At 51.4% G+C, this 24,407-nt stretch overlaps 1 protein-coding gene across 5 annotated transcripts in view; it reads right to left on the bottom strand.

Moving 5' to 3' along the window:
- The window catches only part of EPB41L4B (erythrocyte membrane protein band 4.1 like 4B), a 119,506-nt gene extending 106,488 nt beyond the window's left edge, over nucleotides 1-13,018 (bottom strand). For 3 of the 5 annotated variants that reach the window (XM_053921966.2, XM_053921970.2, XM_053921968.2), the window contains exon 1: nucleotides 12,098-13,017. In XM_053921966.2, coding sequence (XP_053777941.1) covers nucleotides 12,098-12,400 — 303 coding nt within the window. In that variant the 5' untranslated portion in view covers nucleotides 12,401-13,017. Of the gene's footprint in view, nucleotides 1-12,097 lie in introns of all 5 variants that reach the window. The other 2 variants (XM_053921964.2, XM_053921973.2) reach the window with 2 other exon arrangements.
- Nucleotides 13,019-24,407: the final 11,389 nt, after the last annotated feature.

Raw genomic sequence — 24,407 nt, 5'->3', positions numbered from 1 at the left:
GAGCTCCTTGTAAGCACAGCCCACATTTTTGACCATTGTCACATTCCTCACAAGGTCTTACACACACCAGATGATCCGTAATTTTTGCTGTCATTTTTAGTAAATAAACGAAGTAGCTGAAATAAAACAGGTTTTATCAGTAAACAGAATCAACCGTGACCACCCAGAAAACTCATGTATGTGGACGGGCGTATTCACTGAAGTGCGTCACTAAGATGAATGACATGTCGCAGTAATTCAAGTACAAACAATTCTCTCCCTTCCAGAAAATGCAATTTTTGCATTTTTCTTCAGGGGTCTCTTTAATGAAGAGGAACTATCCACCACAGCTTTTAGAGCAAAACTAAATACAATACTTCTGGGTTTCAAAGCAAAATAAGCGCTACGCAGAATACGGCGGTATCCTGAACAAATACTTCTGACCTTGGGTTCCCAGCTCTCCCATTAAACTATCCCATATGTAGGTCTCCTTTGCTCAGCTTTCACCCTCCAGGATCCCCTGGGATCTGCCACTGCCGGCCGGGGGGCACAAACTGGGGCCAGTTCCAAGCCAGCCTGCACTCTACCGGTCTCCTGTCACTGATGCTGCCCGATATAGACTGCAGTGACTGAGCAGGTGGCGTGGGCCCTGGGTCTCAGGCCCCGGCAAGCAGGAACAAAAGAAGGACTACAGTAGGTGAAAAGCTGCCAGAGTGGGCAGCAGGTTAATAACTAACCGTCGTGAGCCTTCACAGCATACCGGGGCTGGCCCGGGCACAGCCCACGTCCAGTTCATGGGCCGCCGTCGGGGCAGGCAATGTTTCTTCTGGGCCAGGGGAAGAACCACAGTGGGCTTTCAGAAGAGCTAGGGGAGTCTCGGAGGCGAAGAGCCTTGCTGAATGTCACTTGGCCACTGAGAGTAGGAGCCTGGAGGGCTGCGTGCAGGAAACTGCTCTTATTACACACTAATTACTGCTCATTTGCCACAGGTGAGCAGCAGCTGGCTGCACGGCGCAGCAGCAAGTGTTCCCGGGCAGACAGGAAAGGGCCAGAATGGGGCTTTGGACCATGTGGTCTCCCAGCGCTCCCTGAGAGGGAAACCCAGTGGTTCCCGCTGCCCTCCTGTCTGCACAGACTCCTGTCTCCCTGAAGTGTTCGTTGAATCTGAGTTCCCTAAAGTGTCTGTTGGCACCTCCATCCAGGTGAGATGGGAAGGGCTCACTGGGTCTCCTCCCCCCGAAGAGTGTAGAGTAAGGGAGAGAAAGAATCCAAGGTCACGGAGACATTCCAAACCAGGGTCAAGAAGGTGGATGCACAAGAAGAAAAGATGCTCTTTCAACAAACCTACTGAAAACTTTTTAAAGATGGAGTTCCAAACTTTTCAAAGTGACATCCAGTGGGCGCTCACTCACTGGCAGCGCCCGGAGCAAGGGGCCGGACCCCTGGGTGGATTATTTCAAGGCTCAGTGCTTTTGCAAATGCCCATCTGGCCACCAGGAAAGCTGTTCTCCTGCTGTTCTCTCTGAAATTTTCCAGGTCATACATTTTCCCTCCACTCTCCTCACCTTAGGCCTTCCTTTGAGCTTATTTAAAACTCTCTGTAGCACTTTTCACACCGGGTAGAGTGACTTATTATCCCCACTCAAATTTCTCGAGGACGAGGAACCTGCCTTCTTGTTCTGCATGCCCCGACTCAGATGCTTTCAATGAGGCCAGTTCCCTGCACCAACTTTACAATTAAAGTGAATACGACAGAGTGTACCTGGCTCACCAAAAGCCACCAGCAGCAACTAACTTCAGGTCACTCACAGCAAAACTGAAGCCAAAACATTAATTCCTACTCAGTGAGGAAGGGCCTGCGAGCATAGTGATTTGGAGACTTAAGAGTAGTTCTCTCTCGGGTTCCCAGAGGTTACTACCTCAGAAGAGGAAGGTGGTGTGGCAGACAAGCTCATAACGACCAGCAGGGGATGGGCGAGACACAAGAGAAAAATACAACTCAACTTAAAAAAAAGGGCAAAAATCACAGATTGAGTATTCCGGGCGGAAAAACAGATGGGCCATAAGCACGCACAGAGATACGCAACCCCGCTGACTACTGGGGAAAAGTGGGGCCCACAAGGCGTTCCCCCTAACCCCCATCAGACTGAGAATGAAACAGAGAAGCTGCACAGAAGCAAGTGATGGAGAAGACGCATCAGCAGACGTTCTGACACGCTGCTGGGACTCTGGAAAAAAAATCCCCATGCTCTTAAAAGGCACTGCCCCCCCCCCCCCCCCCCCCACCATTCTGATCCTCGGTACACACCCGGGAGAAAGGCTTGCTCGTGTGTGGGCACCAGGGAACCAATTCCAGGAGGTTCAAAGCCGTGTGATTTTCTAACACTCCCAAACTGAAACATCCCCGATATCCATCAACAAAGATACGTTTAAACACAGTCCCACAACGGCACACCTACAGCCACCTCATTAACACGTGTGCATCTCACAGACACAGTGCTGAGGGAAAACTCCATTTATGTAAGGTTCACAAACATGCAAAACTAACAATAGAGTGTTTAGGGAAACAGTCACGTGCAGCAAACCCACGGGAAGGGAAGGGATGGAAGACGAACTCAGGAAGCAGCAGGGAGGAGAGTGGGAGGGGAGTGGGAGTGGGAGGTTCATAGTGTAGTGATGGTCTTTGTTCTTACGCTGGGTGGTGAGGACATGAATGTTCATTGTATGATTTTTCCTTAAACTATTCATGTTGTAGACACTCTTCCGTATTTATATCTCATCATTAAAAAACTTGGAGAATATGCTACACAGAGAGCTAGCTGACACCCAGCAACTCAGACAAAAATACAAGAGGAAAAACTAAAACCAGACAACCTGGGAGGGAGATGGGCCCCGAGAACAGTCCCAGGGGACAGATGCCAGAATGACAAGAATAAAACCAGGAAGGAAGGGCTGGGGACATCCCAGTCTCCAATGGCAGTGCCACTAGTGAACGGGCAGGACTGAGTTAGGAAGGCCCAGACCGGCCCAGAAATCCATAATGCAGATGAATGGGTAAATACGTACCCTGGACTACTACTCAGCCCTAAAAAGGAATGAAGTTCTGGCACTTCAGGGATGAACCCTGAAGACATTGGCTAAGTGAGAGAAGCCAGACATAAACGCAGAAGTACTGTATGAGCCCACTTACGTGAGGCACCCGGAGAAGTCAAGGTCACAGAGACACAAAGCAGAATGGTGGTGGTGGCCCGGGGCTGGGGGCAGGGAGAAAGGGGGAGTCTCAGTCTGGAAAGATGAACACGTTCTGGAGTCGGACGGTGGAGATGGTTGCCCAACAACATGAAGGTCCTTAATGCTACTAAACTGCACACGTTACAACGGTAGTTTATGTTACATTTTACCACAATTTGTAGAAATCCGTAATTCAAGACAGGTGCAGCTAAACAGGAGAGCAGGGAGGATAAAGGAGAGGCACTGTCAGCCCTACCTCACCTGCCTGAGCACCTGTAAGGCAGATATGGACAACAACATTCGGAACACGAACCAGGTACAGAGGAGGCCCCCAGGGCAGAGCGGAGGGACCCAACTCCGAAGGCACCTGCACAGCCAGGCGGTCCTCGTCCTCCCTGCCCGCACACCTGGGGCTGAGCTCAGTGCAGGGAAACAAGGAAGCTCCAGGTGATCCCACAGGTAGCCTGGGACCCCTGGGATGTCATTTTCCAGTTCTTAACTTCAAAAAGAAAAGGCACTCAGCAAGCAATGACTTTGAGGGAAAGAACCTGCAAAACAAATGCTGAGAAGCGGTAGGCAGAACCCAGATGCCAAGGGGCTGAAAGGCAAAGAGGTTCGGGAGAGATGGAGGCTTAGTGCAGGGAATTCTGATCTTCTGAATCACAAAGCACTCTGCCCTTCCCAGGGAGTTGCAAGGCGCACACACGAAGGCTAGGTGCGCACAGTACGGCTGTCGGGAGGAGCACTGGAGGATGAGTCAGGGACCCAGACTCCGCTCTGGTTCCACCACACTTACCAACTAGCTGAGTGGCCCAAGGCCACCTGTGAGACCAAGCATAAAGAGGACAATAAGACCTTTCCAGACATGGCAATAAAGGGAAGTAACACACAGACTCTGCCAGCCTTGGAGGAAGGACGGCCAGCAGGGAAGATACCAGGTGCTCTGCTATCAACCTCCAACCCCAAGAGACAAATAGAGATAGATATTAGTCATGTCTCACTCATATACACCTCCCCACACACACACAGAATGAGGGGTGAATCTCAGTAATTCAGAATAAGCACAAAAACCAAAAAGAAGGTAACAAACTGGTGAGAAGTGTGTCAGGAAGGCTGGGATGGCGGGAAGGAGGGAGGACACACACTGTGCTTACGAATATATACAAAAGCACAAAGATTTAAGGGAACAAAGTGAAACCAGCCACTCCCAATGTGGCAGAATGGGAATACAGAAAATGCTTTCCTCTGGTAATTTTAACGTGGTTCTATTTAAGCACTTTTTAAAAACATAGCCTACTTCTGACCGCACTGTTGACAACTTGTGACCATCACAAGCGGAATGCACTCTGGGCGAACCGACATTCTGAGGCTTGAGACCCTGTGTCCCCACCCTCCTTGGGGGAAGCGGGGGTGGGGGTGGCAGGCTCAGCCCGCCTCCCCCTTCTGATAGCAGGAGGACCCTCCCGGACCACAAATCTCCTCCAGCCAGACTGTCTTGCCTGAGCTGGATGCTAGAGTGCCTGCAGTAGCCATGTGGCATGGGCGAGTGCCTTCACCTGTGTGCTAAACCCATTCTCCCCTCTACAAATCAGGGATGACAATCGGAGTTTTCGTAAGGATTCAACAAGACAATCAGTGAAACACTTAGCACAGGACCAGGCAAAACGCTCAGTAAGCCTTGGCCCTTCCTAAGTGCTCAAGACACTCCTGTTCTTCAAAGTTCCCTCATTCATACTTTAAAATTCAGGGTCACAGCCAGGGCGCATAATCCTCCCCTACCCCCGAGGAGCCAGAGCCGGGGAAGGGGCTTTTCTGGCTCCCACACTCCCTGTATTCGCACCTGCTGGGCCCCCACGCCTTCCCATCACAGCAAATCTAACAGCCGAACTCCTGTGCTTCCTCTGGAACGACCTGATGTCACTTTGGGCATCAAACCTGCCTCAATGGCACCCTGCACGACGCTGTCTCGTGGGGTGACGAGTTACCTGTTCACACCGTCTGCCCTTCTAGAGGGGAACCACCTCGTCCTTCCTGACTCCCGCCCCAGTGGTTAATGCAGCGTAAGTGCCCAATAAGCCTTTGCTGACTGAAGAGAATAGACGGTGGGCGAACAAAAACATTGGGGAAAACAATTAAAAATAAACCCGAAATTAAAATCAAGCGGGACTAGTGAGATACTTCCAGCTCTAGAGAGAAGCCAAAGAGGCTGCAGAAGGGAACTGGGGCAGAGGGGACACACCTGAGAGAGACTGGGAGGCTGCGGCCCACCTCTGCCAGATCGGCTGCGGCTGGCAGCAGAGCATGGGCAACCCTGGGCGAGCATGAGGGTGGGCACCACCCCAAATCACGTGTTCAGAACACAAGCCCTGGGATGCAAGGGGACTCTGTGGCCACAGTTGCAGGACCTTTAACCTGCCAGAAAGCAGAGGTGATTGTGGGAAGGGACTCTGAGCATGGGGAGCTTGCTTCTCAGCCAGCAGGGCAGCAGGAGGCACACAGCTCAGATGGCCACTGGGGATGCCCCATCCCAGCCAAGGGTCCCAGAGGATGTAAAAGGCGGGGCGAGGGCCCAGCCCAAAGAGACACAAAATCGGGGTCTACGTACAGTTCCTACTGAATTGTGCTGAAGTGGAGAAAGGGACATTCATCAATCCATAGAAATTCACCATTTTAAATGCATATTTATACTTAAAAACAGAAGGAAAAGGTACAGATGGATACACACCATAATTCAACAGTGGTCATCTCTGATGAGATTTTTAGATGATGTTTTAACTTCTCTTGCTTCTCTACACTTTCTAATTGTTCTGCTGGAAACATGTTCTAGTGTGAAATGAAAGGGAGGGGGGAAAGCACACGCCAACCTGAAAAAAACACCAAGAGGGATGAGCAGCTGACCCCACCGCAGGCAGCTGCCATGGGCCGGAGGAGGAAAGTTGACCAGGTTCCTGCAGGAGAGACCACTCCATCCAGGCAGAGTGGATGCAGGGGGCAGGCAGGGAGCCAGGCCCTAGAGAGGACAAAGCGTAGGTGGAGCATTTCTGTGGTTACGCAGTGAATTTTTTTCTAAGTCCCTGTGCAAGAATTTAAGGGGAAGTTCTACTTGCCCCCCTCTTCACTATTTCAAAATTAAACAGACATATTCCTTCATCCACAGCGGTGTGCCAGAGACAGGATTCGGTGAGATTATGAGATTATGCCCCTGAAAGTGCTCGGTGAGTTAATATCTATTCAGTGCTGGACCAGTGCAGGGTCACGTTACCCACACTGGGGAGGCTGCACAGACTCCCCCTGCCCCACCCATGTTAACACTACCCACAAGTGTGGAGCCAGAGTTAGAGGTTGCACCTGCATCCATTTGGGAAGGATGGTCACCATCCACACCCCCACCCCAAGCCCACCTTCAAAAAAAAGATATATTTTTTAAAAATATATTTATTGATTATGCTATTACAGTTGTCCCATTTCCCCCCCTTCACTCCGCTCCATCTTGCCCACCCCCTCCTTCCCACATCCCCCCCCTATAGTTCATGTCTATGGGTCCTACATGTAAGTTCTTTGACTTCTACATTTCCTACACTATTCTTACCCTCCCCCTGTCTATTTTCTACCTACCATTTATGCTACTTATTCTCTGTACCTTTTCTCCCTCTCCCCCCCCCCCCCATCTATTGATAACCCTCCATGTGATCTCCATTTCTGTGGTTCTGTTCCTGTTCTAGTTGTTTGCTTAGTTTGCTTTTGTTTTTGTTTTAGGTGTGGTTGTTAATAACTGTGAGTTTGCTGTCATTTTAAAAAAGATATTTTTAACAAACTCATGACCCATATAGGTATCCAAAGCTTCCCTCACCATGGTCCCATTCACGGTCTGAGCAGGGTGGGAGTGGGGTAAACACTGGAGGGCCACCTGGAGCATCGAACACCTTTGCCCACAGGGGCAGGAAAAAAGCAAGCTGCCCAGTAACCTAGGATAAGGCAAGGTGTGCACGGCAGCCAGAACCTTGGGAGATGGGGGAAATGAGGAGCTGCCTTTTCCTATTTTCAGGGGTGTCTTTTATGGTCCCCCATTTCTTCCCACAACCAATGTGAGGCTACCCTTGCCCTCCAAGCTAGACTCCAATACACCTCCACACTCCTCCCCCACACACTCGACTGACTCCACCTGCGAACTGCTCTGGCACTCTGCCCCTGTCCTGGCCAGGCCCTCCTCGCCAGGCATCTGGTCTGTTGCAACAGCATAACTGGTCTCCAGTCCCTCCTCCAGCCTGAGTCCTACCCACCGCCGCCAGCCCGGCCCCAGCAGGTTTGAATGCATGGTGGGGCCAGTGGTTTTCATCAGAAAAACGCCTTCATCAGAACCACTCGGGGCACTTGTTTTAAAAAAGTCCAGCTTTCTGAACTGTTGAACTAGAAATTCTGGGCATTTTAACCAGAGAAAAGAAAATCCCAGAAGAACTTTGTGTCCACTGACGTCAGGAGAGCCATTTTGCCGAAGTTTCACATTGTTTAGGGGACTGGGTGCTGCTTGCAACTGCTGCCAGGAACCTACCCCACCCCGCCGCCACAGTCCCGCGTTAGGCCTGGGGGGTCGGAGCGCCTCCCCACCACTGATCCTGCGCTCACCTCCAAAGGCTAGACAATTGGGGTTCCCAAAGTAGCCCACTCCAACTCTTCACTGAGTAACTACAGGAAAGTACTTTATACTCACAGGCCGCAGTTTCCCATCTGCATAGTGGGTGGGATACCTGTTGTCTAGGGTCCCTTTCAACTCCCAAACAGGCATCTGATCTCTGTGTTGTATCATGTAAGTTTTGTTGGATCAGAAGTTCCAGTTGTAAAATCCTCAGCTCTTGCATTTCTGTGTGGGGTGGGGGGTGGGGAGGGGTTGTACACTTTTCTCATCCAAAGTGAGACTGACAAACTGTCTCTCATATGACATCTAACTTCCAATTTCCAATAAAGGAGAGCCTAGCAAGGTTTCACTGCCCTAGCACAGAGTAATGTTCATTACCAGAAATTTCTCCAAGCCCTCTCAGTAGGCCAAGGAGCAGATATGCAGCCTAAGACTACGAGCTACCAGCAACCCTTCAGCAACCTGCCATTTACTAAGGCTGTTTGTATCCTTCTTGCCATACAAGCCTCCCAACGTCCCCACTTTAAAGACTGGAAAATCCAGGCTCAGAAAGCTTAGGCTGCCCAAGGCTGCCCAGGCAACCAACAAGACTCAACCACAGCTCTGCTCACCCTGAAACTGGCCATGTTTGCACAGTACCCAGCGAGTCGGCGTGGAGTTCCAGAGACAATGAAACCAATTGTGCGGACTGCAATACTGGCCAACAAAGCCGTGCCCTCCGAGGCAGAGTGGGAATGCGAACCAGCCAACCACACATCCTAACAGCTTTGCACACGGAGCTGCCGGGAGACTGTGCATGCAGGGGAGTGGGGAGACGGGGCTGAGCAACAGCCGCACGAGCAAGAGCGATGCCAGGGATTTAGTCAACACAGAGCTAATATGAGTCAACAGTGGGTGCCGCTGCCAAGCACGCGAATGGGATCTTCAGCTGCATTAGTAGAAGGAAAGTGTCTGGAGCAGGCCGAGGGAGTCCTGACCTGCTCTGACCAGACCACTCCTGAGGGCTGGGCTAACCAAGGAGAGGCACCTTTAAGGCCAGCCCAGGTTTTCTGAAGAGGGATGGCTCAGGGTGGCACTCTGGTTGGTACAGTAAGCCAAGGACTCCCTTGGAAACTGGTTTGTAAAGCCAACCCACGTTAGACTGCACGTTATAGATCGATTTTTAAAAAGAAAAGATCCTTTAATTCACATTTTATCAAGGACTGAGAAACCACCAGCTAGCCAGAGCAAGGGTGCTAGGGGATACAGCCGACCACCAGACGAGGGGGCTCCAGGCCCTGTCGGAAGAGGGTCACTGGGGAAGACAGGTACAGTTGCTTCTTCCCTCGTTGGACAGGACTACTGGGCTGTGGCTTGGCCAAGAAGTTAATGTGACACACTAGCTATTTTAGAAATGCACAAGGGACACTGGATTTGAGAGCCTATCATCTCAAACGTCAACGTCTCCAGGAAGTCCTCCCGATTCCCCCAGGCTGTCCATCCCCAGCACCCTGTCTGGATGAGCCTCACAGGTCATCTAGCATCACTTAGAATAAAATGACATGTTTCCCAAGAGCCCCAAGGCCACCTCTCATTCACCTTTCTGTCCACAGCACAGCACTTGGCACATTGGAGATGCGCAATACATGCTGACTGGACGAGGCAATTTCAGAACAGAAGTGTCTGGACCAGAGCTGAAAAAAAAGTGGCTTATGACGATGCATAAGCACTTTTCATGTGCTTAACAAAGACTGAGGCAAACACCACCGGAGGGTTTTAATTACAAAGGAGCCACAGTTAGCTTGGCAAGTGCCTGTGGAAGTGGCTGGGGACAGAAAATCCAGCTTAGCGGTAAGGAGGCCAAAGGTAAATCCCATCTACTTGACAGGCAGCCGTGTGACACTAGAGCCCAGGAAACGGTAAAAATCCAGGGATGCAGAGGAGGAGAATAGTGGCAAGAGGGCCAACTGCCAACAAGGACGGCACACAAAGGGAGTCTGGTGACACGGGTCTGAGGCAGGAGCCCATGTGCCACACGAGTTCATGGGGACCTGGCCCCCGGGCGCCGTCGCCGTAACTCCCGAGAATTACAAGAACTAAAACTCTGATCTAGGCAGGCGAGCGGAGACTGTGATGCAGTTGTGACACCTGAGCAATCCTCACATCGGAGCTCACCGGCGACTTTGCTTCATCTTTCCTCCCTGAGGGCTCACACGACAAAGGCCAGCTTTTGCTTTTTATTTGCTTGTGGACAGAGATTGTGTGTATATGTGTACAAATAAAATTTGGGGTTCACTAAATCACATCTTATTAAAGCATCAAAATATCTGCCATCATAAGAAAACCTGGTGAATTCTTTTATCAAGTAGCATTTTACAAAGTGAAGAAAGCTTTTGGGTTGCCCCCCTCCGCCAAAGGGCTCCCCCAGCTGTAATAGGTCAGCATTCCTGCCCTGCCCTGCCCTGTTCATTTGAGTACCTGTTTGGATCTACGCACCATGCACGCACTTTACTCAGCTCGCATTTTTCATCCAAGAAACACCACTTAAGCCTGAACCACAAACCTGACAGAAGCAATGCATTTTATAAATGAACCGCCCATCCCCAGGGAACAGAGGAGAAAAAAACAACCCATCAGCAAGGAGCACTGTTAAAGTTGCCAAAGAGACCATTCCTTTCCCAGACCCAAAATACGCCACATCCTCTCCTCACACGAGCTGCCCACTCCAGAGGCAGCCTGCCCCCCTCTGCACTTCTCCCGGTTCTTCAGGCCTCCTCTCCCGGCTAAATAAAAACTACAGAGCCTCAATCTTGGGCAGCAGCAGCATTTTAATGCTATTTTAGACAACAGCTCTAAAGCACGGGAATGTTAGCTCCTTTTCCATGAATACAAAATCCCCAAAAGGGTATTATCATAACAAAATAATATCCTATGGAGAGCACTAAGGGCTAAAAAATAAAATTGTCACAAATTGAAACTGTCTTGAAATTAAACCTACACGAGGACGCATTAAACCCCAGGCCAGGCAGGCTCTGATTTTCCCATCTCAAACCCTTACAGGTTCCTAGTTCTCTCGTGAAGTCCATCGAATTTCTCAGAACCCAGAGGGCCTAAATGGTTTTTTTTTGGAAGTCTGAGAATGTTAATGTTCCCCCCCACACCCCGCCCCAGCCCCCCGCCCCCTGAAACCCTAGAGAAGACCTGTCACATTCACCTAAAGCTCAATCACTGCTGTGTCAGTCACACCCAGATTCCCAAAGGCACCTTCTGCCGCAGCGCCGGTGCACAGTAGGCGCCCCATTAATGTGCAGATTTGATTTAATCAGATCTGGCCCCTAGGCTAGAAAGACGCTTAGAGACTAGAAAGACGCGTTGGTAGCTGCATGCCCTGGCGGGGACAGCAGTGCTGGCCTAGCTCTCTTCTAGGGCGGGGCGGGGTGCAACCACCTGTGGGCGGATGGCTGAGGACTCCAGCCCGGGCGCCACCGCCACCCCGGGGTGCCTTGGAGGCCACAAGCACGTAGACCCGGGTAAAGTCCGGCGCTCCAGGCCCGAGTCCTGGCGCCCCAGCAAGGGCTCTGCGGGCTCAAAGTTGGCCAGGTCCAAGAGAGTCGATTCTAGAGTTAGTTCCCAAGTCGCCCAACCACCTGCGAGTGTGTGAACCAGAGGGGCTCATTGGGGTGGGGGGTGGGGGGTGGAACACGGAGAGGGAATGAGGTGAGAACGAAAATGGTCCCCTGACTCCCTCCCAAAGTTGGGCACCTGTCAGGCAGCAAGCGTGGGGGACTGTCCTCCCTGCCATCTCATCAAAGGTGGCAACTTTGGGGGGATGTAGGACAAGCGGGCCACGCCACGGCAGCGCCGCATTGCTTGGACATTTTCTAACCAATAACCCAGCACCAAGAAGGCCCCGGCTGGAATCTGGACGACGAAGGGGAACACCTGTCACCAGGGCCTGGGGGCGGGGACTCGGGACTCGGGGAGTGGGTGCGCTAGGGAAGGGGTGAGGCCCAAAGGACGAGGTGGGAGCCACGGAAGGTGTAACACAGCAGCGCAACGTGCCATGGAGGGGGCGCCGACCAGGGATGGGGCCCCAAAAGACCGGGGCGGGTAACTCGAGAGGGAACAGGGTTAAGGAGTGCTCTCAGAAGAAGGGGGAGGGGATCCGAGGAAAGGTACAAGGGGAGCACCCCAGAGAGAAGCATAGGAGGAGGGGGGCTAACCCAAGGGTCGCGGGGTGCCAGTTCCCCAGACTGGTCCCGCCTCGTCACTCACCGGCAGGTCGACGCTCACTTCGGTCCCGTCCAGCAGAAAGACGCGGCAGTAGAGGGTGGCCTTGGCGGCTCCGGCGGCGGAGATGTGCACGGCCGCGCCGCCGGTGAGCAGGGGCCCTCCGCCGGCCGGGAACACGCTGCCCCCGGGAGCGGCGGGCAGCGGCGAGGAGGCGGCGGCGGCCGGCCCCCCCCGCGGCCCCCCGTCGCGCTCGTCCCCCAGCCCGGCGGCTCCGCGCCCTGCAGCTCCCCGAGCGTAGAGCTGCATCGAGCGGCGGCCAAAGGTCCGGCGTAGGAACCGCAGCATCCTGGCCGGGGGCGCCCCCTGCCTCCGCCCCTTGCGCCGCCGCCGCTGCGCCGCCGCTCGGGAGCACCCCGCGACGCCGTCAGTGCCCGCAGCCGCCCGCGCCACCTCCCGCGGGCTGCGGCCCGGGTCTCGCTCCCTCCTAGGCCGAGGCCGAGGCCGCGCTCCGGCTGCCTGCGGGGTGCGCCGGCCGGGCCAGCACCGCCTGCGAGTGGCCGCGGGCAGGAGGGTGCGCTCCGGGGAGCCCCGAAGCCGTCCCGCGGCCGCCGCCGCGCGCTCTCCCGGGCCGGCGGCCTGCGCTTGCTGAGGGATCGCTCCCGACGGCCGGCCGCTGGGGGTCCGGGGCTGCCGGGGGCGTGAGGGCGGGCTGCGGGCTGCTCCCGCGCCGCGCTTCGGCCGAGGGCCAGCCGGAGCAGGGCGCCTGCGTGCTCCCAGCGCGCTCACTCCCCCTCGCCGCGCCGCGCCCGGGGCCAGAGGAGGCCCAGCTGAGCGCCCGCTCCCCAGGCGCCTTTTCCTGCGCCCGCAGCCCCCGCCTCCCACCTGGGAGACTGCACCTCCAGCTGCCACCACCACTACCGCCGCCGGGACTGCAGCACGCCCTCCTCCCTGGGGGCTGCGCCCGGTAATTGCAAACCGGGTCTGTGCTGCCCCCTGCCGGCCCGAGCGCCCCCTGCTGCTGTAGGTGTGCTCACGTGTGTACACGTAGGTGAGCACACACGTGTTTCCGGCGTCCTGAGCCCTGGAGACGCCTGAGAGTCTCCCCTGGCGTACTTAGGGAAACAGGGCTCTATGCCCTCTGCGTAGCCTTGTCCCGGGGGCCAGAGAGAGAATAGCATTAAGTGAAGGCCCTCCTGGGCCCTCAGTTTCCCCTTCTGGAAAAGGAGAGGGTGGCCCAGGTAATCTACAAGATCCCTGCTGTTTAAAGTGCTGTCAGTTTAAGGTCTTAGAGCTATTAGGCCCTTTCAGCCATTCCAGTCCACTGGGCTCATTCCAAATAAGGAAACAGGCCGGACAAGGAAGGGGAATACTTTTGCAACCTGCTACTCAGAAAAACTCCTTTCCTCAAGGAACTCGTGTTCCGTGTCCCATATTGACGCAGAAGCCTGCGTAAGTAGACAACGGGGAAGGCTAGTGAAGGCTGAACCAGTCACTGGGAAGCAGAATAGAACTGAGGCTCAAGAAAGTGTAGTATAGGACACGCTGGGAATATTGGAGGTAGAGGGAGGTATGGATAAACAGTGCCCCTGAGGAGTATAAGTTGAAGGCCTGCTTCAGGGAGAAGCGGGTTGTCCAGGGCTGCTGGAAGGAGTGTAGGAGAGGAGGAGGCTGAAAGGAGGTCAGGCCTCTTGAGAGGAAAAACACTGCTTTTTTTGTGCCTCACACTGTGCTAACCCCTTTCTGTTCACCATCTCACTTAATCCTCAGGACAACCGGGCTCAATAGACAACTTTATCCCTGTTGGACAAAGGAGGAAATTGAAACTTGGAGAGCTTAAAAGCCTTGCTCCGGATTTCGCGGTGAATAGGGACTCGTGTGCAGGGAGGGCTTTGGAGCTGTTGCTGCCAGGGCGAGGCCAGTGGCATGACTGTCAATCATTGAAGGTTTCTGAGAGGCCTGGACAGGGGCAGTGGCCACAGCAAAGGGGACAGAGAAAGACAGAGAGATGAATTCAGGAGGCATTAAAAAAAAAGGTATTTATCGAGGATCAGCCACTATCTTAGGGGATTTCATGGATGGTATTTTCATTAATCCTCACTCCAACCCTTCTCGGTAGTTCTATTTATCCCCTTTGACTTAGGTGTGGTTTGGAGCTTAGAGAAGTAATACCCTTGCCCAAGGTCTCAGAGCTCCTGAGTGGCAGATGCCAGCGTCCTCACGTGTTTCCTCTATGGCTCCACAGGAGTGTAATGTGTGACTGTGTGACAGTTAGCTCTGAGGGGACATCTGCAATCAGCCTTCAGATACCCACTCTGCTCCCCTCCCCACAAGACTTGACATATAGAATTCCATTGGCAAGCTGGTGTTCAGAGGTAGCCCAACATGCTTCCTGGTTTCTAAGGAGAGCCCATCTCCTACTACACTGCCCAAGAGTTCTGTGGTAGAGTGAATAATGCCCCCCAAACACGCCTCCATCCCAACCCCCAGAACTTCACACAGCAAAAGGAACTTGGCAAGTGTGATTCAATTAAGGAGTTTCAGGCAGGGAAATTATTCTGGATTATCTGGGTGGGCCCAATATCATCATATCATCATATAATCACATATAATCATAAGAGGGAGGTAGGAGGGTCAGAGTCAGAGGCGATGTGACCATGGCAGCAGAAGTGATGCCTCTAGGAACCAAGGAACATGGGCAGCTCCTAGAAGCCGGGAACGGTAAGGAGCAGATTACCCTCTAGATATTCCAGAAGGAACACAGCCTAAGGACAGAACTTTTTCTTAGATGTCACTGTATCCCCACCCAGCACCTAGCATGCTGGCTGGTAGGTAGACACTCAATAAACGCTTGTTCAGCGAACGTCTCACTTCAATGTCCTGATAGCCCTGGGGGTGGGGATTGTCGTTGCCCGTTAGAGCTGGGGGAAGTGAAGATAGGACTGGAGACCGTTCTCCCACTCTGGACTCCTGACACCAGATCCCGTGATGAGATCACGTCATCAAGAATCACCTGGGGATTCCAGGTTGCTTTGGTTTCACCTGTACTTCCTCTGTGTCAGACACTGTCACCGAACTGGTCTCGTCACAATAGTGATTTAAGCACTATTTTCTCCATCATACCGAGGAGACCCAGAGGCTTAGGCCTCTCTTTGATTAAACCTCATGTCGCGCAGATTTCAAGCTCAGAATTTCAAATCCGATGAGCAAATTTGCACTGTTGTCTGCTCACAGTGTTGTGTACTTTGATCTTTGCCTTTTTGACTGAAAGGTCCCTAAACCTGTTACCTGAACTCTAACCAGCCCTTCGGATTTGTTCATTGCCTTTTCTCCCTGCTCCATGTCAATGGGCCAGAAGCGCACACATACCCGTTCATCAATACACTCCCTCTGTTATGAGCCTTTTGGTCCTCAGGCTATAATTCAGAACCCCCAGTATTTCACCCATGTTTCCATCTAGAACCACCTCAGGCTGACATTCTCAAGAAATGACCTACACTAAATTCCAGGTCCTTTCCTTGGTCAGAAGTAGTAGCTTGACTTCCTCAACTTTATGGGCAATATTTGGGATTTGATCCCAAAGTCACCTTCTTGCTTTCTCCTCATCAGAGCTCAGCTACCACCTGGGCAGGCTTGGGAGAACCATACATCGCCCCTCCCATCACTCTCCAGAAGCAAGCCTTGGAGGGAGTTCCTGGTGCTCTCCCTTCCTCTAGAGTAGTTTTGCGTGTTAATTAAACAGCCCTTGCCCTGTCTCTCAGGGACTCCTTTCAGAAAAGTGCCATTTATCCCTATCCTTTGTTTCCTGGCTCATTTCCGAGACTCAATAAAAGGGTGCCCTCCTTCTGACTCCTTTTCTTTTCCCATAGAACAAGATCACACTTTAACGCGTGTTACTGTTTACTCCCTTGTGAGTTGTTCCTTCCATGAACATTCACTGAGACCTTGCTATGGAGCACAAAGCCTTTTCCACCCTTCCAAATACATAGAGGCCTCTGGGGGCAGGCAGAATGGGCGAAGGGGATCATTGTATGGTGACGGATGGTAATTAGACTTACAGTGATGATCATTAGGTAGGATATACAAGTGTTGAATTATAATGTATGCCTGAAGTATATGTAATGTGGTATACCAATTTTACCACAGTAAAAAATAATGTTGGCTTAGCCTGCCTGCTATCATTTCACAATAAGGATCACAATACTAATTAAAGACTGCCAGCCTAGCATCCGTTTTCCTTCTCTGGGTTATCGTACAGAACTACTACTCTGGGCGACCCTACTCAGAAGTCTAGTGCTCTAGGTGAAGCTGACTCCACCACTGTTAGTCAGTCAGTGTGGCACATGATTGGGCCTGGCCAATCAGAGCATTGTGTCTCCTGGAGACCTGTTACTGGCTCAGGTACGGGCAGGAGCTCATGCCATGCCAATGAAGGTCAGCCCTGCAACTCTTGTTGAAACTATTGGGAACCAGTAGTGTTAAGCCTAGAGCTGCTTGCTGAGGGGCCACCTGGACTCCACATGGGGAAAGCCTGAGGAGGACGGCAAAACAAAGAGAAGCAGAGCCAAGAGGTAGAGAGACATAGCTTTCTGATGACAATTTGATTTTGACTACCTGGATCCAGCTGTGCCTGAAGCTACGCCCTGGAGTTTACAATTGAAGGAGTGAATCAGTTTAGAAGGGAGATTTTTTCCAGGCCTCTTTCCTGAGCACAGGGCATAAACATTGTTTTGAATAAGCACTCACTTTACTCAGGGTTTAAAGGTCTCATCTCCAAACAAATAATTAGCAAAGCGATGCTCACCACTGACTTGTACAGAAATAGATGGAGAGTTAATAAGTCATCTAAACTTTTAGATTTTTGGTGACTACAACTGAGCCCCAAATTTATATTTTTAGCCAATCTTTCCCCCTGCTTCCTCCTCTACACCTAATCCCTAGATCGCCATTCCAAACGCCATTCCAGATCTACTTTACAACCCTCTGCCTAGACTCAAGAGATCACCATCTGGAAGTAGGAGTGTCCCTCACTTTCCTGATGGCAGCCCTAGCACGGGGGTCCTGTCTGAGGACACATTTGTCCCCCGAAGGATGTGCATCCGCTTTGGATTTGATAGCTCTAGCATTTACAGTGGAGATGTGCACATTTTTATGGTGTCCGCCCACCCTGCTGCCTCCCTGCCTGTATCTCTCATGTCACCCCCTGTTACCCGAAGTGCCTGATGAGGTCGCCTGTCTCTTACTCTGTCTTAGCCAACTGCATACCTTTCCTTCTTTTCTATCCACTGGTCTCAAATCAGAGCCGTCTTGGGGACTTTCTGCAATGAGGGAGACAGGCTGCATCCGTGCTTTGTAAGGTGGCAGCCACCAGCCACATGTGAATACTGAGCTCCTGCAAGGTGACGAGTGCACCAAAGGACTACATATTTCATTGTACTTAATTTTAATTTAAATGGCTACCTATGCTTAGTGGTCACCACACTGGACAACGCAGGACTAGACATCACCAACATCAGCCACAGCTGGCTTCATCTGCCTAGACCCTGCTCCACGCTGATTGGACAGGTCTAGTTCCAAGTAGTGAGCCTTTTTACTCTGTCGCAAACTGCTGACATTAACTTGCCCATGCCTGGCCAAGTCACAAGGTATGATGACTCTGATCCTATTTGCCATCAAAAAAAAAAAAACAAAACAAAACCCATCTTCTGCCAAATTAGTCAAAACCAAGGTAAATTGTTCTTCAGGTAAAGCCCTTAGCAGCTGGGCTGGTGGTGGTGGAATGTGCCTTTGAAAACTGCGCTAACTCAGAGTAGAAGCAGCATTCCAAAGTGAGGGTCCCATGACTCACCTGGGCTAGCTAGCATTGCAAAAAACCAAGGTGCAGGGACCATAGATGCCCAAGGAACCTTCCCCATCACCGCCTTCTCTGTTGCACACTTCCAGTCCCAGTTCTAGCCAAGGGAAGAGAAAATTTGAAGGAAGAGAAGGTAGTAGGTACAGTCAGATGCATGCCATCCATGAGGGTTTGAGAGGAATAGGGTCTGTGAGGCACCTCAGGAGTGGGCCAGCTGGGGAGGAGCTAGTAGCCAAGGTGATCCTGCGGACAGGAGAATGGTGGACCCAGGGAGTGGACCTCATGGGGTTAAGAGAGAATGCCAGCAGGGAAATGGAGATGGCAGATCCAGACGACTCATTTTAAAAGCTTAGCATCAAAGGGAGGTAGAGAGTTATCAAAGAAAGAGCATGGGAAGTCTACTGAACTCAAGTCTGAGACTCGCTCTTCTCATCTGTAAATTGGTGAGCCCTACTAACCTCAAAGTTTTGCCATGACATTAGTGATATGGCATAACAAGTAACTGATGCAAAAAAAGAAAAGAAACAAAGCTTCACAAACGGCAAAATCCTGGAAGAGTACAAGTGTGGAAGAAGGAGAGGATAAGTAGCCAGAAGGAGCAAGGGGACCAAGCCAAGGTTTAGGGGACACGGTTCTTATTTGAATATTGGGGAGGCCAATCCAAATGAGGAGGGAAAAAGGAGGAAGCCTGTGGAGAGGCCAAAGGGATGAGGGGCATCAGGAAAGAAACACAGAGAGAGTATTTGTGCAGAGGAAGGAGTAAATGGCATTTTCTGAAGCAGGAGGGAAGGCGGGGCAGAGAGAAGAAGGTCGCGCTGAGAATTGACAAAAGCTTCTCAGAAGCACCCTGCTTTTCATTCCCAAGGGAATAATGAAAAGGCTAACTCTTCTCTATGCTGTGCGGAGGCTTCTGGTTGTCACAGACATGAGCACATTTAATTACCCTGCATGACAACCCTGGCTGGGAGGCGTTCTTATCCCAGTTTCACAGCCGAGGACACCGGGCTCAGGGGAGTTGTGGGACTCGCCCGAGGTCACGAGGCTGGTAAGCAGCAGCCGCAGGGGGATGGGAACCCATGGATCCCACAGCTACTCGGCGGGGCCTCCTTCCCTCGCTTGGTGCCCCCTCCAAAGTGAAACCGGGCCCCTCCCTGCAACCACGCCAGCGCCCGCCCTCCCTGACTCACTGGGAGGGGCCCTTCTTCTCTGCTCCCGGGAGCCAGTTTCTGACCTTCCAGACTCCACCCTCTCTTTCATCCCAACATCTCGCTTTCCCCGCCCCTTTCTTCCTTTTGATTAAGGTGTTAGAAATAAAGGCAGGGGTTTTAATGATATTAAAATGGGAGTCACTGGGACCTGCCCTGCCCTGCCCTGACCTTCCCCTCTGCCCAGAGATTCCCAAGGGAACCAGGCACCAAGGACAAACGTCAGGAAACACCGAACTGGGCTCTGTCTTTGCGGAACCTACTTAGCAGCGGAGGACTCTCTGCTACAGCTGGGGTGGAGCGCAGGCCCTGCCTGAAGGCCTAACAGGGCCTTCCCTCTGCCTAAACCCGGCTTGGCCCCGGGGACGTTTCTCCCTTCTGGTCAGGAGCTGACTGGAGAAGCAAAGGCAAGTGTACTTAGGTGTGGGTGAAAGGAAGAATCACATTCTTGTGTCATTTTTTTTAATGTTCGGTGACCCCACGCACAAGTAAACTTGACCTAACCGTCGCCCTGGAATCTGACCAATCAGATTAGTATTCCTTCTGAAGGTGGAGAGAAAGTGGCAGGGAGACTTTCCTGGTGTGGGGCGTTGGGCAGGGCCTTTTTCTGACAGTTACAGAAGGCTAAGCTAGAAACTTCCAGAACCTCCTCCTCCCTCGACCCTCTCCATCTGTAACCCTCCAACCCCAACTTGTGCACAGGCGTTGCTATGTCCCTTGGACCACTCCTGGCACCCCCTGCAGGCCCTCCCTCTCCCATCCATCCCTCATCCAACCCCCAGAGCAAAAGGAAATAGACGGAGTGATTCCTCCACTTACAGTCTTTCCGCAGGGCTGATGACAAGGGACGCTGGTAAAAATGACAGAGTTCTAGGAGTGCTGGTCTAAGAAGGAGGCGTGGGGCCAGCTTTGTTTCACATCTGGACAAATCCCACACAAAGATTTTTAGCCAGCCTGTACGGGCTGGGGAGCCTGAACACATTTTAACCCAGAGCCTACCCTCACTCCCGGAGTCTTGTCTTTCAGCGGTTCCCTAACGCCTACAGGGAAAAGGCCTTTTTAATCCGGCCCCACCTGCCGCTGCAGCCCCAGCTCTGTCATTTCAACCCCCCACACCCAATTCTCAATTATTGCCAAACTTCAGACAAACCAAGCTCCCTTCAAGACTTTGTATGTGAATGTATCTCCCTCAAATGTAGTTTCCCACCTGCAAACTCCTACTCACCCTTCAGAACCCCAGATGGGCCCACTCTCTAAAGCCCATTCTGACCTTCTCTAGATAGACGCGGTTGTTTCCTTCCCCTGTGCCCTCACTGTGCCCTATGCACCTGCCCCCAACCCCCGCCCCCCACTGCAGAAATGGGGCAGCTCTGTGTGCTCAGAACTGTCAGTCTTAGCCGTTCATAGATGATGGTGGCTGGGACTGAGGTGGGGGCGGGAGTGGAAATGGGCAGAACTGAAAGATAATAAGGGGGTAAATGCAATGTGATACGGGGATAGGTGGGCTGTGGGGCAGTGGAGGCAGGCATCAGGGCACTTCAGGCCATCGAGTCCCCTTCCCTCCCAGATTCAGAGCTCCTTGAAGGTGGAAGTGTGTCGAGTTTACCTCTTCATCCCCCGTCCCTCGCAGGACAGGTGGGGGAATTCATTCAGAACCGGGGCAGGCCTGAGCCTGCTGGGAAAGCAGTATCAGTGATTCCAGCCAGGAGGGGCTGGGAGGACAGAGGCAGAGAACAGATCCAGACCTGAGGAAGGGGGAGCGTACCTGCTGAGTGGCCCCGGGTGTGTGTGTTCCAGAACTTTCATTACAAGTTATTTCAGTTGTTGGCTGTCTGCCCAACCTACTCCCCCATCACTAGAGATGGGCCACTGGATCCTAGAAAAGCTGCAGTGTGAAAACCAACATTGATACTTAATTCTCTACCCCTGCTCTTAGGTGCAGATTGCCTATCTCCTGACCTTAGAGAGAAAGGTCAGAGAGAGAAAGAGAAGTTTATCACTTCTCTTTTCTGGGCCTTTGTGTCCTGGTGGTGCTCTCTCTGCTCTCTGTCTTTCTCTTGCCTCACAACTGCTCTCTTTACACACACACACACACACACTGGCTGGCACACGGAGAGAGGTTCATTAAATATCCATGGTCTCGAAGCGAGAGTGGGCATCAGACAGTCCAGTCCAGAAGCACTGCTCAGAGGCGGCTTTGACCCCTGGCCACGCCACGTCATTGCTGTACGACCTTGTGCACCGAATCTGAGCCTTCTCACCTTGGCTTCTCATCTGTTATCAAGGAACAGGTATACTAGCGCCGACCTCGCGGGTCTGCCGTGAGAAATCAACGACAGGAACTATGTCAGCGATGTCTGCTAAGTACTTAATACACGGCAGTCGTTATTGTTAGCATTCCTGTTCATGTAATTATTGATGATTTTTTATCCATTAAAAAATAAAAAGCCTTCTGGGTCAGAGCCTGGCTGGCCTGGCAGGGAGCCCAGTGTGGGAAGGGGCCCCAAACTTTGGGAATGGGAGTGGAAGTGAAGTCAGTAGCCCAGAGCCTTTGGCCTGGGGGTTGGCAGGGACTGGGAGAGAGGAGAGGAGAGACAGAAAGAGAGGGAGGGGAATTTGAGAAGAAATTCAGAGAGAGAGAGAGACAGAGAGAGAGAGAGAGAGAAAGCCACCACTGTACACAAGGAACCAGCTCCCAGAGAACAGAAACCCTGCAAACCGGTCTGGCCAGTCCCACAGCCAGGCCAGGTCAGGTGTGGCGGAGGCCGTAGCATCCAGAGGGAGCCGCCTGACTGGAGTAGGGCTGCCCTGGGGCGACGCCCGAGGCCTCCTCCTGCCATCTGGGAGGCCGGTCAGGAGCTCAGGAGCCTGGCCCGCGACAGTCCTTCTGGGTCTGGGAGGGAGCGAGAGAGAGACTGCTTCGGGGAAAACTGGGGCACACACTGTACTATGAAAAAGCCATACACCGCTTAATGTCTGACAGAGCTGGATCCCCAACTCTGCCCCAGCAAGAGCAAGGAGAAAAGGAGAGTGTTCTCAATAAATGGTGCTGTTGGTGAAAATGAACTCAAATTAGCCAAAGACCTAAATGTAAAAACTAAAACTATAAGGCTCTGGCAAAGGTAGTTCCTGTACGGGGACCCAGAAAATGGAGGCCGCTTCAGTGGCCCGGCCCACATCACGATTATAAACCTAAGCTGGTCACTGTTTAAGGAAACCTCATGTGTCTCGATCACAATTGTCCAACCCGGCATTCACTAGCTTACCTCACCCTACGAAATAGGACCTGCCGGCCTTATGAGGAAACCCCCAACTTCCCGCCAAATCACGCCCCATCTCCACGTCACCTCCTCGAGAAAGCGGGCTCCTGCCCCAGAGCCCTCAGGAACAGGGCTCCGCTGCTCGTGAGGCGCGGCACGCCCCCATCCGCGGATTGTCTTCCCTTAAATAAGGGGCATCCAACTCCTTACTGAGTCGTGCTATTTTTGTCATCTGACAACTCCTGGAAGAAAGCACAGGGGGAAATCTTCATGACATGTGACAGTGAGTTCTTGGCTATGACACCAGAGGCACAGGCAAAAAGAAAAAAGAAAAAATAGGTAAATTGGACTTAGTTCAGTCAACATCAAGATGAGAAAGTTTACTCCACCAAAGGACATTATCAAGAGAGTAAAAATAAAGCCCACAGAATGGGAGAAAATATTAGCAAATCATGTATCCGATAAGGGATTAATACCGAGAACATATAGAGAACACCTAAAACTCAGCAATAACAACAACAAACAATCCAATTCAAAAGTAGGCAAAGGATTTGCAAAGACTTTTCTCCCAAGGAGATATAGACAAATGGCCAATGAGCACAGGGCAAGACACTCCATATCAATTACCAGGAGGGAAAAGCAAGTCAAAACCATGAGGAGATGACACTTCACGCCCTTTAGAATGGCTATTGTTACACAAAACAGAACATAAATAAACGTTCATGGGGATGTGGAAACTTTGCAAACCTTGTGCACTGCTGGTCGGGAATGGAAAATGGTGCAGACGCTGGGGAAGACAGCCTGGCAATTTCTAAAAAATTAAACATACAATTACCGTATGATCCAAAACCCCGCACTAGTATATACCCCAAATTATTGAAAGAGAGCATTCAAACAGATATTTGCATAATGTCCCCATTAGTTAAAAGGTAGAAACAAGCAACTGTCCATCAACAGATGAATGAATAAATAAAATGTGGTTTATTCATAGGATAGAATATTGCTTAGCTGTAAAAAGGAACGAAGCATGGATATATGCTATAACATGAGTACATCTTGAAGACGTTATGCTAAGTGAAATAAGTCAGACACGAAAGGACAAATATAGGACGAAGCCACTCACACAGGGGAGACCTAGAATAGGCAAATTCATAGACGGTAGCATAGAGGTTATTAGAGGCTGTGGGGAGGAAGGAATGGGAAATGAGTGTCTAATGAGTATCAGTTTGAGGTGAAAAAAATTTCTGGAAATAAGTAGTGGTGATGCTGCACAGTATTGTGAGTGCATTTAATGCCACTGAATTGCATACTTCAGATGGTGGATGGTAATTTTTATGTTATGTGTATTTTACTACAATTTTTTTAAAACCCTGCTCAACCACGTACAATATGATTTGGAGCACATTAGTTAAGGTGTTTTGTGCCTCAGTTTCCTTATCTGTGAGATGGGAATAATTGGGAGGATTAAATTATCAGATCATTGAAGTGCCTAGGGCACAGTAGATGCTCTAATGTTATTTCCCCTGCTACTTCTCTCTGTCCCTAAAATACAAATAACTATTTCTTCCCTGATTATAAAACTACCACATACTCACTGTGAAAGCATTCTTCTCAGACAATATCTAATAGAGAAAAATATTGGAAAGAAGAACATGATCCTGGACGGTGGGGAATTGTGACCCCCCCCATTCTTTTGACATTGTTCTTGTAGATGCTGACTCTGACTAACATGTAGCTTATAGATAGATAACATGTTTCTCTAAGAATCCTAGGAGCTAACTTCAAAAGATATAGACTCCGGCTTTCAGGCATTCCACCACAGGAGATTGGCAGACCTTCAAGTATAAAACCAGGACGACGGACACCAGACCATAGCTTGACCAGTTTCAGGGTCCTTATCAGAGGATTTCCTCATCCTAGGCCTAGCAGGTCCTATTTCTTAGGGTAAGGTAAGCTAGTCTATCAGAACAGACTGTGCTGATCTATGCAGTCTTTTCAACATCCTTTCCTTGATTTCTTTGTTCTGTTTTCCCTCT

The sequence above is a fragment of the Desmodus rotundus genome, chromosome 1 (assembly GCF_022682495.2).
Source record: "Desmodus rotundus isolate HL8 chromosome 1, HLdesRot8A.1, whole genome shotgun sequence".
Lineage (NCBI taxonomy): Eukaryota > Metazoa > Chordata > Mammalia > Chiroptera > Phyllostomidae > Desmodus > Desmodus rotundus.
The sequence above is the reverse complement of the archived record's forward strand: the minus strand, read 5'-3'. Positions and strand labels throughout refer to the sequence as shown.